The following is a 21375-nucleotide window of genomic DNA, read 5'->3' as shown; positions in this document are numbered from 1 at the left end:
GCAACATTACAAAGAGAATGGACTAAATTAATACACAAATCTACACACTTATTTTTCAACTAAATAACTTATTTACAAGAAATGTTTTATCTACTCTACCTTTCGTAAATATTTTGATGGTCATACCCCATCATTTTATGTATAAACTATTAATTAAAAACAGTAGTAATATATAAACCCGCTTCTTTCAAAAATTTTCTACTAAACTATTAAAATAGTCAATAGTCATTATCAAACTTTTAATAATATTCGATATTTTTAAATCACAACGTGGATCACATTTTCACTGTCAGAGTACATTTGGATCGAACAGGACTGTCAGAGTATGTTTGGCAGGTCAGAGTACGTTTTGTTCCGAATAGTTAACGGACGGAAATGTAATGGCACTAGCTAGCTGGTGCATTATCGTGGCTATTTAGCTAGTGTCATTTTGAAAATGGTTACCAAAACTTGCCATATCGCTAGCCAAGTTTGTTGGTATCTATGCTTGTAGCGATGTAGCGATTACTTAGAAAATGGTAATGTAACTAAAAATCCTCAAAGGTGGGCCCCGATTGAGTGACGTGATAAGGTTGAGTTGTGCAAATCGAGTTACACGATGGCATCCCATTGAGCATCTTTGAGCAGGAAGATTTTGATTCGTCGAAACTCGCCATATCGCTAGCCGGATTGTTGGTTTTTATGCCGGTAGCGATATAATGACCCACCTGAAAGTCATAGACATAGCGACGCCCAAGACATGTGATGTCATGTAGAGATTAGAAAATATATATATGTGCCAGCATGCTGAGCCAGCTCAGCGACAGCGATATCATGGATCCACTTCCTGTGTACTAGGTACGAAGATTTATGATCGTGAGATCAAGCTAGGATCAAATGGTGGCATTAACTCACTATGAAGAAGTGCTCGAAGGTTAAGTATAGTGAGTTAGCGAGTGTGGCCCACCACTGTTGAAGTAAAATTGTTGTCCACAAGATCAAATCTAGATCGACGACGCTCATTGACTCGCTATAAAGAGGTGCAAAAATTAGGTATAGCGAGTTAACGAGCAATGGACCCACCATCATGTTCTTAAAGGTTGTTTCAATTGTCTACCACATGATTAAAGTAAGATCAATGATCATCACTAGCTTGCTATGGAAAGGTGCTTGAGAATTCTATATAACGAGTTAGCAAGTTGATGACACATGTCTGTAGTCATCCATGGGCCCGGTTTGAAGCGCCAGCCTTGAAGGAAATGTACAAGTGGAGGTGTTTTATTCGCTTGACTGCCAATGTGTTAAGAAGAAAGCTGAGTTAGCTTAGTTGTCATTCCCAGATCGTAGGATTTTTCAAGGATCAATGGCACAAGTTTAAAAAAGAAAGTACGACACCACTCTATTTTTTTGTTCAATGCATTTATGATAAGTAAAAGCTTCGTGTGTGGGAGAAATAGAGTATAACATAGAGATTTTCATTAATTCCAGTCCCACACGAACAGAGATTGCAAATTTTTTGAGCACAAGAGCCTGATTGATTGTGTCGTGTTAAGCCTAGTAAAGACATGAAACTATTCTTCTGTTGTTTGAGAGAAATTTTAGAAGTTCAGAGAAGAACAAGTTCAGCAAGTCAAGTATGTACTCATATTATAACCTCTGTGGCATTCCAATTCTCTCAATACTGTCAAAATGCCTCCTAAGAAACCATTCTCTGGGAAAATTAATTATATGGATAGGAATGTCCATGATGATTTATTAGAATTACTCCCAGAATCTACTATACAGCGTGCACAAGTTAAAAAGTTAATTTCCTTAAACCCTAGGCTTAAAATTGGTGATGGCATATATGACAAGGGGAACTAGGTTAGGGATGCAACAACTACTCAAACTGGCCTTATCTTGTTTAAAAAGTGGTTTTTGAAAAGAAAGTTGTTTGCCCCACATGCTAATGTCTGGAATTTTGATTTGGGAAAGTTAGTAGTCCCAAGTGTTTTCATGGATTATGATTTGCTTGAAGCCATTGCTAAGAATTATGACCAAGCAATTAGGGTTGTAAGAAGAAAGGATGGTGTGCCTCTGGTCTTGATTACTCCTGAAGAAATTAGAGAGGTTTTTCACCTGGAACCATTATCAGATTACCATGTGCAAATCAATCTGTTAGAATTAGAGAATGAATATAAAGCAAAGAAGGATGTAATCAGGGGAGGTGCACTGATGGCACATATTGGTACAATAGGAACTTTGCCAGTAATTACTGTAGCCTCTAGAGAGCCTTTTAAGAAGAGTCTTTTTACTTCCCAGGCTGTAGAGATATACAGGACCTTATGCCGAGTTTTTGGTGAAGATGAGCAAGAACTTATGCCCATTGGTTTCATGTACATGATGGTTCAGATTGCTTCCTTCGGTGTACATGTTATTTTTTATTTTACTTCCTTTTTGGGTGAAGAAATTCACATTGGTTTAGTTGGGATTGTTAAGGGCAAGGTGGAAAATACTTTTGGTCACTACTCTCTATTAATGCATATGTTTTTGTTCAAAAGTGTGACATATTTTGGTAATGAGATGGAACTAAACAGAGAGGAGAATGTGGAAATCCTGCCAGTCCAGTTGTGGGTGCAGATATGACCTGGGATACAAGTAATGCTAGTTTTGTCAGATTTGATAGATATTTTGCTGCTAAATTGAGGTGCCTCATATTGAGTGACAATCCCAGAATCCCTAGGGTCCTAATGAGTCTCATTAGGCCTATGGATAACCCCCATGACTTTAAAGTTTCACATAATTGGGGAGATATCTTCCCCTACCCTGTTTCTACTATTTTTAGAATCTATGGTTTCAAGAGGAACCCTCATGTTTTGCCTTACCAAGTTCCTTTGAAGGTGGGAATGGCTGAAGTTTTATGGCAGTTAAGGGAAGTGGAAGAAATTTTTTTGTTGAAAAGGCAATTAGGGTCAATTTTCCCTACCTGCACAGTGGCCCATCAGTTTGTGATTACAAAAGGGGGATGGATCTTTTTGCATAAAATTTTGGAGCAGTATATGATGGCTATCTCTCATCCCCATTTTTGTGATTCTGAGGGATTTTTCAATCAGATGTTGAGGCATAGAATCCAATTGGGACCGGTCAAGCACGATTCTTATTATCTAGAGGATATTATAAGGAATGAATTCTCATTGCAGGAGCAGGAAACTAAAAAGGAAAAATGGAGAGTTTATTCTCGGGTCTTAGAATTTATTCATTGTTTTGATAATAAATATGATCCTTTGGATAATGTTATTACAGAGGCTGACAAAATAAGTAAGCTCATGAATACCTTCCCTGAAATAATGGAGGTCAAGAATGAAAAGAAACAATTTTTTATTGATTCATATCCTGATAAGGCCAGAGAGGTCATGAGGAAGTTGGCTTTCACTCCAAATGTGAGAACTGATAAAATAATTGTACAAAAGAGGCCCGAATATACTATAATTCAAAATAAAAGGGTTCCTATAGACGAGGGCAAACAAATAATAAGATCTACCAATATAGCCCAAGAGGAGAGACCTGAAGAGCCTAGTCCTAAGAGGCAAAAGGTAATGATAGAAGAAAGGCCTCAAGATGAGGAATATTCATCCACCAGTCCCCTTTGAGGATTGGAGAAGAGCAGCTCACTGGTGAAAAGGTTGAACAAATGGGATCATAGGGAGATATTTTTATTACTCAAGTAGAATTAGATGAGGGTAACCCTCCAGAACTTCCTCTCCCAATTTTGGATCTAACAATAGCTGATTATAGAGGCAGGGAGTTGGACCCTGTATTAGAGCAGACAAGTCATCAATTTTTGACTAATGACAATTTTGTGAAATCAAGGGCTTTTTAGCAGTTTGCATGGAGGACAAACAATGTAAAAAGATGAAAACAGAGCATCCAGAAATGGATGAAACTTCCATGCAAAACCAAATTAAAGAAGAAATGATGAAGGAATTGTAGAATATAAGCCCTGAGGAGGGGAGGAAATTGATAAAGGCATCTAACATTTTATTATTGCCCGATTGGGATATTGTAGATGCATTAATTTTCAATTTTGTTTCAAGTAGATTGGAGTTGCAAGACCCAAATAGAAGAGACTTCCAAGGCACTACATTCATTGAAAATCAAGCTACATTGGTCAGTTGGTCGTTGAGAAAGGGATCTAGAGCCACACCATCACAATCAAATGAGTCTGGGTTGATGGGAAATATACTTGTAAGAAGGGTTGCTGACATTTCACATGTATAGGTAGCATATTGGAATGTGGATTCTTCAAAGTTTGTGTTGGCCACTGCTAAGAATGAGGAACAGGTTATGTCTGAGTTACAGAATAAATATGAAACACTTCTTGAGGCCTATAATAGGGAGGTAAAAAGGAGAATTGAACTTGAAAACAAGGTAATGGGGAAGTCCACAAGGCCAAGAATAACATACCCCCGTCCTCCAATGGAACCTTTTAAATACACCCCCCTTGTAGAACTACTAGACACACCTCAAAGGCCAGAATATTATATAGCTGAGGATTTTGAAGAAGAAGAAAAAAAGCTATAGGCTTTACATGTAGAGTTAAATACACAATATGAGGATAAGCTTAGAAAGGCTCTAATGTATTTGGTAGATAAGATTGAATGGCCCTTGTTTTTTGATCAGTTAGCAAGAGTAATAAGTATATGGGAGCAACTGAAAACCCATGATGAAATCCTCAAGCCTATTGTTAACAAGTGGGGAAAAAGGGAAAAAGAAATCACCCTTTTATGTTATTCAGTTATAATGTCTTCAAATGACCATATTGAAAAATTATATGATATTGCTAATGACTTGACAGATTTTGTTATTTGGATAAATACAAGAATCAAAAAATTGATATGTTTCCTTGTGCTTTGGATAGAAAGAACCAATTGAAAAATAAGGATGAATGGAGTAAACAACTGGATGACCTTTTCTGCATAAGGATAAATAAAGTTGTTAATGAAAAGGGGCATGCCTGGTGGGCCACCACGATAGAGGAATTGGTTGAAGTCCAGTTATTTTTTGATTCTTTGAGGCAAGAATTTTTTGGTTTTGAAAAGGAGGCTGATTATATATTAAAGAAACAAGATGATATCCTGCGGTTCAGATGGCTAGATGACATACAGTTTAACACATGGATGGAAAATATTCCTTCGGACCAGCAGTTGGAGGAAGGCAGTTCAGATAATGATAGGGAACAGGAAGATGAGGTGCAGGTCATTGACACATCAGCACCAGAATTGAAGGAAGAAGAAAGTGAAAAGGAAATAGTGCCTACTCAAGGTGAAAGCAGTGAAAACCCACAAGAACAAACTGATCTGAAGGCATCACAAGATCACCCCTCATTGGCTAGCCTGGCAGCCACGTATTCTGAGGATCTGAAATAATGAGAGACAAATTAGAAGTTGATAAGTACAGCAGTAACAGGAATGGGCCTACCTAAAAGAATATTTGATATGCCTAGCATTCTGTTGTGACCTTTTTGTCTTTTTTGTAATGTTTTGTTCCTTGGACACCTGTCAATCACATTTTCCCTTTGCTTGTTGCAACTCATATCCATATAAATCAGTTTTCAAGGCATTGTGATGGTTCGAGACTTGTGTAATTTTTTGTTTTCTTTCAAGAAGAGTACATATACAATTGCTCCAATAGTATGCAGGGGTTTTGAGTTTGATTCCATTGTACTTTCTGATAAGCAAATTGAAATGACAGAAATGGCAATCTATTATGGGCATTTAATTAGTTTTCTATTGGTTATTGTATTAGTCATATGAAAAGGATAATACAACTGGGTATTTACACTATATCTGTGTCATCAATGTATGTCTCTAGTTTATGGGTTTGTTTACTTGGAAATCATTTAAATAAGGTTTATTTGGCTGAATGCAGTCTGGATGGGTTGTATGCTAGTTTTATTGTTGCTTTTAATTCAAGCAATTATATAAATGCTTCAGTAAATCAGTAGGGTTTATGAGTTCATAAAAGGGATATTGCATAAGAATGGAGATGGGTGATTTTAGTTGATTAATTCTTATACAAGTTATTTGAATTAGATCTCTCGCCAATAGTCAATTTCTTGCCCAATGGATAAGGCACTGGTCCTATAAATCAGAAGTAAACAAGGATGAATTCTGTTGCTGCATATCAAGTCAACTTATAAAATCAAAATTATTTCAATCTTATTCAAGAATTATAAATGCTGGTCTCAACTCATTTATATCTAATTCTTGAGTCTTAGGTAGTTGTTATTTCCAAGAATATTTGTAAATTTTAGGAGAATTATGACCAAATTTGCTGATAAGGGATGTGTATAAGTTTGAGAGCATTGAAGAATTGAAGTGAGCTGTGTATGTATGTGAAGGTAATAGATGAGAATCAGAATGAAACTAAGATAATTTCATACACAGTTGCATTAGAATTATCCCTAGGTATACCCACCTTGGTTTAGTAGAGCCAGAAGAGTAGGAAACCATCATTTGGTTTTGTTGAAGTTGGGTTATAGTGATTCATTCATATAGTTGATATTGGGAATTGGCTAATCCCTAGATTGTGTGAGTCATTTCACTGTGATATTAAGCATTTTGTTGCTTGATAGTTTCAGCAGTTTGAAACACCAACAAGATACACGCTACTCCTAATCATTCAAAGCACAAGCATGAGGGAAAAAATTAATAATTATTTATAGCAGGACTATCTATGAGAGAATATTACACAGTTTCAAGAGTATGAGCTGCATCTTTAGCCAGAGATGATAAAGCAAATTGCTTCTTTTCTTCTTCTTTTTTCTCCCACACAAGCATACCCATCTGCACGTCATCTGCTAGAATCACTACATTACATTTTCTATCTTGGAGAAACAGTTCCTTAAAATGGTACTTCTAGATTGCACCAGGAAAGCTTGTATAACTTATAAAAATGCATCTCGTATAGTTTCCTCATAGTATTTACATTGTTGGGGCTCCAAACTCTACAATGAAGTTCTTTTGAAAACTTGCAAGCTAAGCTTCCTTTCTTCTTTAAATAAAGTAGTGAAAAAAGACTCCTAACTCAACAAGGTCATGTTGTGGATACAAGCCATACAGAAAGATGAAAATAAACTACTGGAATGAAGAGGAAAGGAATGCAGATACAGATGTTCTACAATATATCAATCCTCCCAAAGATTGAGTTCTTGTTTAATGTCTTGCAAAGCAATCTACAATAAAATGGCCACAAACCTGTGTGAATGGGTCTGGATCAAATTCTGTCAGAGGTAATGCTGCTAATTTGAGTGAAAAAGCAAATGGGAGCAACTATTTCATATTACATTCTTTGGTTTCGATCCAGAGTTTTCCAACACCAAGACATCTCAAGATTCCCTACATGCAAAAGAAATGCAAAAAATGAATAGTGCATTATATCAGAAATATAAATTTTCCACAGCTTTATCCTTGCACTTAAATATATGCTAACCCTGAACCTAAACATCATCTATAAAACAACTTTGTGACCTGAAATAATTAACAGTGGCTTTGTTTTTTAAATTGCGATGAGTAGAAGAGAAAGAGAAAATTTAAAAGCATTGAATAGCTTTGGAATCCGCCTCTGTAACTTTTTGATAGATAAAAAACTTGGAATGATATCTAATGACCATATTCTTACCTCCTTTCTCCTCTCCTATTGACCCTGCACCAAACTCCTGCCCATTGCAGTCACGGTGCACCCCAAAACAAAATTAACACTGTCGTGACCTTTTTTCTTATGTTCTGAAGGTCAAAATTTAAACAATTTTACCATAGTCAAAATTTGGTTGAAATTTCGACCATATCGGGCCCATTTTTTCAAAAAAATGAATTTAACAACCCAAATAGGCCTTTGGTCAAAAATTTTGGTCAAAAATGGGGGCCTAATGTACTAGTGTTAGGTCGAATCGCTATCTAATTTTCATACTTTCCTATTTCTAATGATGAATTACTAAGAGTGATACAAATATTGAATAAAATGTTTTTCACACAGTTGGATCTAGAAGCTTACACACAACTTTATTCTATTTAAGAATATAATATACATAAGATATCAATTAAAAGAACAAAAACTATATTCTTATACAGAATGAGAATATATGAATGGTGCAAAATAATGAAACATATAAACATGGAACTAAGTAAAGATAGACATCCATGATAGGTGGAGATAACTATATGAACATGCATGATAGAGAAAATGTAATTCAACTAAGAGTAGATTTAAGTATCAAACAAGTGCATAAGAATGGGCATCTAACTAATTGGCTTTATTTAAGTGAGCTTATCCTAGGCTAGTTGCATATATGCATATTTTGATATACCATATACAAGAAAAATAAAAAGCATCAATAGTTTTTACTTGTTGACATTGCTAAGTAGTTGTTCATGTCCATTTAAGATTTTTATCAAATGCAACTCATGAACTCTTTCTCTTATAGGCTCGAAGATATGGCTAGCTATCATTACACAAAGCACAAGTATATCATTATCCATTTATGTATAATTTTTAAATATTTTTCCTATTTACTTCCAATTTGTTTTTGCATGTTTACTTTGAGATGAGAAATTCCTAGTATGTCGCATGGAAGCCAACGTGCAAAGTAGAATGTAAGGGTAGAAATGTATCTTTAGAGACTTTCCCCCACCCTTTATGGACTCATGTTAGCCCTTAGTCTATATCACAATAAGTTAGTGTACGAAGAGTGTGTTTCTTTTATAAGTTTAAACATTTTATCCCAACCTAAGTTCAACAAACTCACCACTCCCGAGGGTCCTAAATTTGATATTCACATTTCCTATGTTTCATATATTGGTTCAAACGAACACTTGTAGAATCTACCCTAGACTTAGTCCAAAATCATATGAATAGATCAACACCTCAATTCTAAATCCAAAACTCAATCATATGCCTAAGCATCTTTCCTTCAACTTGTCGTTGATTATTGAGTTAAGCTTGAAATAATTATAATTTGAAACTAAAATGTTGGATAGAAGGAAAAAGTCATAGCTTATTTTAAAGAGGTTATATGGGAGAATATTATCTCTCACCAATCATTCAATAACATAAGAAGCATTAATTGTATCTACCTATACATTATCATAAGGACAACCTTAGACATTTCATTTTTTTCTTTAATGTCTTACAACTTATTCCAAATCATTTAAATAATCAAGGGATTTGATTGAGACATAAGTTGGGAACCTAGTTGAATTCACTTATCTAGTATAAAAAGTCATAATGGTGCATTTAATCACTTCCATTTTTAGATATTAGAGGTTGACCATGATTCTAAAGACTCAACATATGAAACTCAAGATCATGAAATGTTACTTCCACAAAATTTCTATACAAAATTACAAGCATGGAGCTTAAAGCCACAAGTACACATAATTTCTATTCAAAGTTACAAGCATGGAGCTTAAAGCCATAAGTACACGATTGAACCAAAACAAAACAAAACTCAGTTTCTAATATTAAATAGCTTAATAATCACAAATTTGTTATAGAAATCAAAATTGAATCCTCAAACATAAGCCACAACAAATAATCCGCTTCATCACAACTAAATCTAAATACATCCATCCATCTTTATCAATTCAACATTTATTTTCTTATATATTTCACCAAATTCAAAGCTCAACCACTTCATCTAACTCAATTGTATCTTGACTACTTTAATTAATCATTCAACCAACATAGTTTCTACAAGATCTCCTTGTTTCTTTTCAATTTCATAAGATCTCAATCCCATGTTGGTTAGGCAATAAACAAAAGATGGACCCGGGAATAATCTTGTTGGACTTTGTATCTTGGAATTTAAGAGCATATTTTCATTTTGTTGCCCATGACTACTTTATTTCAAATGATGTTATTCTTACTTTGCCCATTCCATCTTTTTCGAATAGTCTCCTCTCATGCTTTCTTAGTCACCACCAAGAAAAAATGATTCTTCTCACACATATAAAATTAATGGGACAAAAATTGTCTACTTTCATTCACTTTTGGCCTTTCACATTTGATTGTATCAATCTCTACAGATAACATGATTCTTTAGTATCTTGTAGTTTTATCTGAAGAATTTTAACCATTTGTTTTAGTGGGGACCTGATAAAATACTATGTACCTTCTGATCAACCTGCTAATGGTTTACGTTAACTGTTTCATATTCTCTTTTTATCAATCAAAGTCCAGTCAGATCGCTCTACTTTTATGGGCATATTCTTGGCCTGCATTCTAAAGTTTTCATAATTTTTTCTGCCCATTGTTTTTGACCAAAATGGTAATATCTCGCTTTATTCTTCAAGATTACATGATTCTTTGTGTGTGTTTCTTATCAGTATCTATCATATGATCTTCAACAGTGTAATTGTACTCAGAATTATATTACCATGGTATCTTTTTATTTATTTGTATATCAGCAATGAAATACGAGCCTTTCAATGCTTGTCAGTTAAAGGTTGATAATTTCAATTTTGTATATGTGGGGTCAATATATTGTCCAATTTATCTCAGAAGATAGTCTATTTATACTATTTGTCAGTTAAAGTATGATAATTTCAATTTTATATCTGTGGGGTCGTTTATTTTGTCCAATTTTACTTAGAATCTATACAGAGTTATGCTGCTTGTCAGTAGGAGATTGATAGTTTCATGAATTTTGTTTAGATTTATAGTGGCTGCCAACTAGAATCAGAAATCGATTATAATACAATATTATTCAATGATGCAATAATAGTACTCTACATCAAAGTGGATCTGACTTTAGTGGAAATGATAAAAGATTGTAACTGATTTCTTGAATATCAAAAGTATAAAAGTATAGAGTGGAACAATCTATAGTGGATGCTAATTTGAATTATACATCTATTTTTAAAAAGTACACTGGAACAAAGTTAATCTTTAATTTGTTGTTAATTATTTATTGGATTTCAGATTCTTTGCCTATGACAGATTGCAACTTTTTGAGTAAACATAAATTTAAATACTAAGAAACTAGAGATATGGATCTAATTTATCAAATTTACTCGTGATTGATGATTTTTATATTGCGTACGATCATCCTCACCAATTGAACTACAACCTTTTCACTATTTGTATCACAGCATGTAACTCAAACTCAAGACCTCCCACATGAGAAGCTCACAAAATACCACTGTGTTATAAGCTCTTCCCTCATTTATGAATAGGAATATTATATAATTATATACTTTAATTAAATATTAGATTTAAGTAATACATTACCTGCACGTACAATAAGTCATATAGACAATAATGACAAGCTAATAAACAAGAAATATATTTGATTGTAAGAAACTAAAGAATAAATTCATAGTTAAAATGTTAACAAGTGTCACTTGATGACTAAGTATTTGCCTCCTTAGTTATAGTAAGGAAAGGGAAGGGGGTTTTATAGTCCACGACACTATGCCATAGTTTTTGGGTTTACATATGGTGACAGTGATATGGGACTACCTCGTACTCTTGAGGTGTACATACCCTATCCCTTAGTGGAATTTTAACTTGTGACCTCTCTTTCAAGAGTACAAGTTCTCCACCACTAGGCCAACTCAGGCTGTACTCAAATTTAAATAAAAACTAGAGTAGAATAGAAACTAAAATAGAAGTAATAAATTATTATATTTTTCTAATTATTATAAAATTAATAGCATTAATGATGATTAAAATTTTAAAAATTAAATTATAATATTAAAAGTATTATGAGTTCCTTTTAATGATAATCTTACTTTTAATTAAATGTATTTTAAGTAATAAATAAACTACATAATTATAACTATTTATTTTTATATAGTGGTAACAATAAATAATTTGAATTATACAAAACTTGAACAATAATGTAAAAAAATAATTATATTTTGAAATTTGAAATTTGGAAAAATGAAATTGCACCCTAAAAAATGAAGAGTAGTGTCAAATGCAAATTAAATTGTTGTCCTAAAAAAATTGTATATAAGAAATAAGGAAGTTTAAGTCAATCACATTACTAATAAATAATTTATACAATGAAATTTATTATAAAATAAGAAAATTAATTAATTGTAATTGCGTCGAGAAGCGTTCTATACAATCACAGCACAAATCCCCAGCACAAGAATATGCTAAAATAGATTCTTTGTCAATAAAAAAGAAATAGGAGCAGTAATAGCAAGATGTCGTAAAGTCATTCCAAAACTTTAAATATGTTGGCCTTGTCAAATTCGAACATACACAGAGATATCCGACTTCTGCTTTGTTTTACAATTTCTCTTAACTCCCTTGCGCGGATACGGCATCCTTAACACCCAAAATTATACATATTTGCATGCCATAATCCACTGCTTCCCATGGAGAAAGAGAGAAGAAATTGTGATCGATCACATTCTTCATATCGCCAAATGTGTGGGCGCCTTAAAGTTTGATCAATCCGTCACACATCACACTCAGATGATTTTTAGAGAAGCATCGGACAAAGGAGCTCTGAGGAAAGTAAATATGTGCGCTCTTCATCTTACTTGTATTTACATCGCCACCGAACAACTCCACAAGATGAAGACAATGGATGAATTAGTAGCATCGGTTTTAAAATCTCACACTGTGAGCAAAAGTGAGATCTTTAGGGCAATGAAATTCATTCCACAAAATTCACCTGCGGCAGCATTTTCTATGGATTTATTAGTCAGATCTTCTTCTTCTTCTTTGGCTGTTGAGGAGAAAGAAATCGATAAATTTGCTGGCAGCAAGTCGGTTAGGGCTCATCTAGATCACCTTTCGCAGCTTCTAAAATCTTTGAACTCGGTGGACTGCGAGATGGTTGAATGTGCAGAGAAAATGGCAGCCAAAGCGATTCAAAATTTAGGGGTTTGTAATTTGAGAGCCCCGCAGTGCACTCAAGCAACGACTTTGCTATGGATTTGCTTGCATTTTGTTGAGAATAAAGAAGCGGCAGACATGAATCTGGTGGCTTATTACTTCATTGAAAAATACATGATCCCTAGCGCTTTCAATGAATTGGCTCTGTATTTGCAGTCTCTGTTCCCGCAGTATTTCATTTCTGGAGATCGTTTGGAAAAGATATATGATTCTTTCAGCGGATCTCGCCATTAGCAAGCCTGAAATGGAGAAAAATATGTTTATTTGGAGCAAAATTTGATTTTTGGAGATCTTTTGGAGAAGCTTCATGTTTCTGACGAGCGGATCTTGCCAGTAATGAAGCTTAAATCAATTTTTTTGTATTTCTTTGAGGTTTTTTAAATGTTATTATATTTTCAATTTTTTTTCTATGTATCTTTGCTTAATTCTTTGTTTAGCGTTTGAATTCTTAAAGAGTATAATGGTAGAAATATTTTCATCATGGATAATACTGAGTTAAAATGCTTTCATAGTTGGAACAAGACGTGCCTTGACTTCTCTACGCGTTTGTCAGATAAAACTTTTAATTCGTTTCTTGGAGATTTAAGTCTCTATGCGGCTAGCTATTAGAAACTATAAATTTGATCAAAAAAGTTTTTTTAAAAAATTATTTAATTATATTTATTATATTTGATAAGAAGTCATTTCATGCACAAGATGTCAACTTCCACATGAGCAAAAGTTCCTAGAAAAATTACAGTCAAATAAATCTTTAGGAAAGAGAAAATAGTAGCCAATGGAGGATAAGACTCAATATAAGAAAATAGCTGTCTAAAAAAGAGAGAGTCTACATAAGAAAATAGTTGTCAATAAAAGATAAGAGTCTACATAAGTTAAGAGGATCACAAATAAATTTTTTTTAAAGAAATTAAATGCATAGGAAAGGTAGAAATTATACACACCATAGAAGGGAAAATATCAGCCAACTCACACACTTACTAGCAGCCAGTGGCTAACTAGCCGATTGGATTAATTATATTTTAAAAAATTAATTAAATGAAAGAAAGGAAAAGCATGGTAATGCAATTTTTAAATTAATTAAAAAATAATTAAAGCGGTGAATCTGGTTGGCTAGATAGACGTTGCCCTTTATAGCATAGGTATTTGTCACTTATCTACTTGCCCTAGGAAATATTATTGCATTCACTTGCAAAAACTAATGAAATATTTGCACCAATCAAAACACTTTTTTATTTTTCTCAATAATAAAATTATTTATTTGACATATGATTGAATGAAACAAATTTGTGTTTTATAGACAGTTTATCTTAGTATGAATAATTCATATCGAGGCTTCTCTCTAACTCATATTTTAACCCTAAACATAACCCTAACCCTTTCTCTATGGCTATCTCTAACCCTAACCCTAACTCCAATCCTAACCTTAACCATAACTCTAATCCTAACACTAACCCTATTCCTAACCCTAATCCTAACCATAATCCTACCCCTAACTCTAAACCTAAATATAACTCTAACTGTAAATCTAACTCTACCATAATTAGACTCTAATCCTAACCCTAATCCTTAGTTTAACCTTCACTAAAACTATAACCTAACCCTAACTCTAACCTTAACCCTGACTCAAAACTCTAACCCTAACCTTAACCCTAACCTAACCCTAACTCTTACCCTAACCTCCTAGATATAACTGTAAACACAACATTAATTGTAACTCTAACCACGGTCCTACTTTATCCCCTAACCCTAACCATAATTCTAATGCTTTGTCTACACCTAACTCAAACTATAACCCTAATTGTAACTTAAATTCTAACCTAACTTATATTCTAACACTAAACCTAACCTTGACCCTTACCCTAACCCAAACCCTAATCCTAACCCTTTATTTACCCCTATCTCTAACCCTAACCTTAAGCCTAACCCTAACTCTAATCCTAACCTAACCATAACTGTAATCCTAACACTAACCCTAACCTTAAGCCTACCCCTACCCCTAACTCTAACCCTAAATATAACTCTAACTCTAAAGAAGAATATTCATTTTATACTCATTTTAAGTGTAATCATTACCTCAATAATATTTACTAGCCCTTCGTTGTACAATATTCACGCTAAGCATAATTAACATTAACCAATGGTCTATTTATAAACCTAACTGATAAAATTATAAAACTACTTAAGGAACATTGTAATCCTTATATTACTCCATTATGCTAAGAGGCTTCTCTAACGAGAACAAGATTCCCTCCTAAATGTAACTCTACACGTAATACTAATTGTAACTCTAACCACAGTCCTACTTTATCCCCTAACCCTAACCCAAACCATAATTCTAATGCTTTGTCTACTCCTAACTCAAACTATAACCCTAACTTATATTCTAATACTAAACCTAACCCTAACCTTGACCCTAACCCTAACCCTAACCCTTTCTCTACCCCTATCTTTAACCCTAACTATGATCCTAATCTTAACCCTAATCCTAACCCTAACCCTAACCTTAACCCTACCTATACCCCTAACTCTAACCCTAAATCTAACTCTACCATAATTAGACTTTAACCCTAGCCCTAACCATCATCCTAACCTTAACCTTAACCCTAACCCTAACCCTGATCCTAACCATTTCTTTACCCCTATCTCTAACCCTGACCCTAATCCTAACCTAACCCTAACTCTAATCCTAACACTAACCCTAACCTTAACCCTACCCCTACCCCTAACTCTAACCCTAATTCTAACTCTAACTCTAAATCTAACTCTACCATAATTAGACTCTAACCCTAGCCCTAACCCTAAATTTAATGTTGACTAAAACCCTAACCCTGGCCTTAACTCTAACCTTAACCCTGACTCAAACTCGTACCCTAACCTTAACCCTGATGTAGCTCTATATATAACCCTACCCCTAACTATAACCGTTAATCTAACTCTACCATGATTGGACTTTAATATTATACCCAACTCTATATATAAACGTAACCCTAACAATAACCTTACGCCTAACCCTTTCTCTAACTCCAACACTAAACCTAACTATAATTGTAACCCTAACCCTACCTCTAATTGTAGCCTTAAATCTTACTCTACCGTAATTGGACTTCAACCCTAATTGTAATGGTAACCCTAACTCTAACCTTAACCATGACTCAAAACTCTAACCCTAACCCTAACTGAAACCCTGACTCAAACTCAAACCCTAAATCTAACCCCTAATCCTAACCATAATTCCTATGCTTTGTCTACCCCTAACTCAAACTATAACCCTAACTAGGCTAACTTATATTTTAACCCTAAACCTAACCCTACCCCTTTCTCTACGGCTATCTCTAACCCTAACCCTAACTCCAATCCTAACCTTAGCCATAACTCTAATCCTAACACTATCCCTATTCCTGACCATAATCCTAACCCTAACCCTAAATCTAACCCTAACCCCAACTCTATCTCCAACTTTAACTCTAACTTGATCCCTAACTCTACCTCTAATTCTAACCCTAACCCTAACCCTAATCCTAGCCTCAATTCTAGCCCCAATTCTAACCCTAACACTAATACTAAAACTAACACTAATTATAATCCTAACCCTAATGCTAACCCTAACTCTAACCATAACCCTTGTGCTAACCCTAAACCTAGCCCTAATTCTAACCCTAACTCTAACTCTAACTCTTGTTCTAATTCTAATTTTAACTCTAACTCTAGCTCAAATCCTACCTCTAAATCTAACCCTAACACTAACCCTAACTATATTTGTAACCCTAATTCTAGCCCTAACCCTAATTCTTACCCTACCCTAACCCTAACCCTAACTCTAACTCAATTTGTAACCCTAATTATATGTGTAACCCTAACCCTAATCCTAACTCTAACTCTAATTGTAACTCTAATTCTACCCCTAATCCTAACCCTAACCTATATAACCCTAACTATAACCCTAATTCTAACCCTAACCCCAATTCTAGCTCTAACCCTAACCTAATTCTAACCCTAACTATAACTCTGATCCTAACTCTAACCCTAACTATAACTCTAACTCTAATCCTTACCCTAACCCAAACCCTAACCCAAATTCTAACCTTAACTCTAACTCTAATGCTAATTCTAATCCTAACCCTGATTCTTACCCTAACTCTAACTCTAACTCTAACTCTATCTCTAATTCTAACCCTACCCCTAATTCTAACCCTAACTATAACTCTAACTCTAACTCTTTTTGTAACCCTAACCCTAACTTTGACTATAAACCAATCACTAATCCTAACCCTAACACTATATATAACTCTAACTCTAACCTTAACCCTAGTTCTAATCCTAATACCAACCCTAACTCTTACCCTAACCCTAAATCTAATCAGGTAATTTTAACCCTAACCCTAATCTAACCCTAAGCCCAACTCTATCTCGAACTTTAACTCTAACATGAACCCTAACTCTAACTCTAATTCTAATGATAACCCTAACCCTAACCCTAACCCTAATTCTATCCCCAATTCTAACCTTAACTCTAATTTGAATTCTAACTCTAACTCTTATACTAACACTAACACTAACACTAACACTACCTCTAATTTTAACTCTAACTCTAATTGTAATCCTAACCCTAATGCTAACCCTAACCATAATCCTAACACTAGTTCTAATCTTAACATTAATTCTAACCCTAAATATAACTCTAACTCTAACTCTAACTCCAACCCTTATTCTAACTCTAATTCTAACTTGAACTCTAACCCTAACCCTAACTCTTATTCTAACCCTAACACTAACCCTAACTGTATTTGTAACCCTACTTCTAACCCTCACCCTAATTCCTATGCTTACCCTAACCCTAACTCTAACTCTAATCTTAAATATATTTTTAACCCTAATTCTAACCCTAACCCTAATCCCAACTCTAACTCTAATTCTAAACCTAACCCTAACCCTAACCCTAACTCTAACCCTAACTATAACCCTGACGCTAACTCTAGCTCTAATTGTAAACCTAACCCTAACAAGAACCCTAACTCTAATTCAAACCCTATCCCTCACCCTAATTTTCATCCTAATGCTAACCCTAACTCTAACTCTAACCCTAACCCTAACCTTAACACTAACCCTAACCTTAATTCTAACCTTAACCCTAACCTTAACTCTAACTCTAACCCTAACCCTAACCTTAACACTAACCTTAACCATAAACATTAATCTATCCCTAACTCTAACCCTAAATCTAACTCTACCATAATTGGGCTCTAACCCTAACCCTAACCCTAACTTCAATCCTGGCTCAAAACCTAACCCTAACCATAACTCTAGAACCTTAACCCTTACTTAAACCCTAACGCTAACCCTAACCCTAGCCCTACTATAACCCTAACCCTAACCATAACCACAACTCTAAGCCTAACCTTAACCATGAGTATAACTCTAACCCTAACCTTAACCATAAACATAACTCTATCCCTAACTCTAACCCTAAATCTAACTCTACCATAATTAGACTCTAACCCTAACCCTAACTTTAATCCTAACTAAAACCCTAACCCTAATCCTAACTCTAACCTTAATCCTGACTCAAACCCTAACCCTATCCCTACAATTACCCTAACCCGAGCCCTATAATAACCCTAACCCTAACCATAACCATAACCATAACTCTAACCCTAACCTTAACTATGAGCATAACTCTAACCCTTAACTCTAACCCTAAATCTAACTCTACCATAAATGGACTTTAACCCTAACTCTAACCCTAACTTTAATCCTGACTCAAACCCTAACCTTGACTTTAACCTTAACCCTAACTCAAATGCTAACCCTAGCCTTACTATAACCCTAACCCTAACCATAACCATAACTCTAACCCTAACCTTAATCATGACCATAACTCTAACCCTAACCTTAACCATAAACATAACTCTAATCTGAACCTTAACCATAACTCTAACAATAACCATAACCATAACTCTAGCCCTAACCTTAACCATAACTCAAACCCTAACCCTAACTCCAACCCTAACCCTAAGGCTAACTGTAACCCTTATTCTATCCCTAAGGTTAACATTAACTGTAATGATAACTTTGTCCCTAGCCATATATCTATGTTTGACTATAACATTTTACATTACAATATGCCAAAAATAAAATTACTTTTTTAAAATCTAAATTAAACTTCATAAATTAAATTCAAAAAAATGTTTGCAAGCATAATTTTATAGTAACTTTACACAACTCTAATTAAAATTAATTAACAATTTTATAATAACCTTATCAAAATATAAATAAAAAGTAAATGTTTTTCCTATTGCGCCGCGACTGCCACTAGCTTTTATATATATATATATATATTACGCTAAGAGTAATCATTCTCGAGGCACCTATTTTTATTTTCATTAATCTCAATTGTGATTAAAATAACCTTGGGATTAAATAAAAATAGGCGCCTCGAGAACGATTACTCTCGGCATTATATATATATATATATATATATATATATATATATATATAAGCTACTTTAAAAAACTAGTAACAAACTTATTACAATACTTAGCCTACCACAAGTATGAAAAAAATTGACATAATCAAGGGCCAAAACCTGAAGGAAGAAAAAGTAAATGACTGAAGTGATATGAAACACAAAATGCCCGATTACAGATAATAGAAAACATAAAATATGAAATGATCCCAAAAATAAGAAAATCACGGCAAGAAAAATGCGTCAACTGGTTCTGCCGGTCACAGTCTGTTTAAGCAAAGCTTGCGGTTCATGCATTGTTGTATTTCACACTTTTCTTGTGCAGATTCTTTGTTACAAATTGATCATTTTTACATTATTAAAATTTGAGTAAGCGTATATTAATTCATATTTTATATTACGTTTTATTTTCTCTATGTTAGAGAAGTTTATAAGAGTAGTTTGATTAATTCTATTGATGGTGTTTTGAATTTGTGTGTTTCTTGAATAAGAAGTCGATTTGCCTTAGAGTGTACTTTTCAATTGATTAGATAAATTAATTAAAACAATGAGTGTATAAATCTTTTCGATGAAGAATGAGACATTCTTTTTTTATAAACAAATGTCATATAGTGATTTATATTTGCTATACGTTATACTAGTTTAATTAGATAGAATAATATATTAAATTTAATATTTATAAGAAAATTAATTTATTTGATTGTAATGATAATATTAATATAATTTAATTATTTTTATAAAAAATAATTTTAAATTTAAAAAGATTAAAAAATTATTAATCTATGTTTTAAAATTATTTCATATTTAATTAATTTAAAAATAATATAGTATAATTTCTATTTACTATATAAATGTATGTTACTACAGTTTAATTTATTATTGTATTAATATTTAGTTTTATTTTATTAAAAATGAATTTTTTTCATATATGTCTTATATATTTTATATAGGTGCATTCTACAATATTGTTCTTCCTCCAAATATTCTAAATATTTGAGCCAATCAAATTTAATAAAATAGTTTCATTGATTTTCTAAATTAAAAATTTCATATGCATGCATTGGAAAAATGAAAAAATAAAAATACTTATATCTGATTGGTTGAAATAAAAATTTAAGAAGTGATTGCAATATATTAACCTACAATTACAATAACTAATATTACAAACTTGCCAAATTCAACATTCATTTTTCTAAAATTTTGTGGTAAAACATGAGAAAAATATTTCTATGAATAGAGTTCGATATCATTAGTACTGAATTTCAACAAAACATTCATCCAAAATGTTAGTGGTAAAACATGGGAGAAAGGTCTTTGTGGATTTATGCAATATCATTAGTATCAAATTCCAACAAAACATTCTTCCAAAATGCTTGTGGAAAAAGACGGGAAAAAGATCACTATGGATAAAGTTCTAAATGTGTTTAGCAACTAAACGATACAAAAGATTTGTTTTACATGTTTAGATTTGTATCGCCAAAGACATGAGATGGTCTAAAGTTGAAGAAAGAAGAGTTTGTCACCAATTAATAACTTAAAGTGCTCCAATTTCCAAGCAAGAATTTGGGCATTGGTAGTAATATTGGAGTGTCAATGGTGGACACTAAGATGTAACTAAGTGACATTTCTAATGTGGTAATTTTTTTCAATGTTAAATCAAACAACAAGATCAAATTTAGAAAGCACCTAAACATAAATGAATATAGAGGGAACTATAACAATTTAGTTTGAATCTTGAATCATCATGGCCCTGGAGGGCCCAGGCCTGCAGAGGATTCTAAAGTGCCTGGACCTACACATGGTGCTGATGCTTCAGAGGGAAGATTCCTCTACTTTGTCAGGTAATGCTTCTGGTCTTGACAACATTCATGAACCCCTTTTTTTTAGAATCTAGAGTTGACTTTGCTCGAAAGGAGGATGGGAATACTATTTCTCCCCCCATCCCAAAAGGAGGGTAGAAAAATGCACTTGTCAGGGGAAAGAAGGGGATTCCCATGCTGGTAAATCCCAAGGTTATCCACAGTGCTATTGGATTGGAAATC

The 21375-nt window shown here is 33.6% G+C and overlaps 1 protein-coding gene across 1 annotated transcript; it reads left to right on the top strand.

Moving 5' to 3' along the window:
- Window positions 1–5135: 5135 nt before the first annotated feature.
- LOC149531383 (uncharacterized) lies at window positions 5136–13104 on the top strand. The gene is made up of 2 exons (XM_089808334.1): window positions 5136–5213; window positions 12355–13104. Exons 1-2 carry the CDS (start codon window positions 5136–5138, stop codon window positions 13102–13104), a joined length of 828 nt encoding a protein of 275 aa, XP_089664460.1.
- The last annotated feature ends 8271 nt before the right edge of the window (window positions 13105–21375 follow it).

This window comes from Cupressus sempervirens, chromosome 11 (genome assembly GCF_028749045.1).
Source record: "Cupressus sempervirens isolate cs-2001-9-10 chromosome 11, ASM2874904v1, whole genome shotgun sequence".
Lineage (NCBI taxonomy): Eukaryota > Viridiplantae > Streptophyta > Pinopsida > Cupressales > Cupressaceae > Cupressus > Cupressus sempervirens.
The sequence above is the reverse complement of the archived record's forward strand: the minus strand, read 5'-3'. Positions and strand labels throughout refer to the sequence as shown.

Bases quoted from the DNA above. Each gene is read 5' to 3' on its own strand.
- LOC149531383 (XM_089808334.1), top strand. From the start codon at position 5,136: ATGGAAAATATTCCTTCGGACCAGCAGTTGGAGGAAGGCAGTTCAGAT. The intron at 5,214-12,354 runs GTCATTGACACA...CCATGGAGAAAG, and splicing joins AACAGGAAGATGAGGTGCAG to AGAGAAGAAATTGTGATCGA.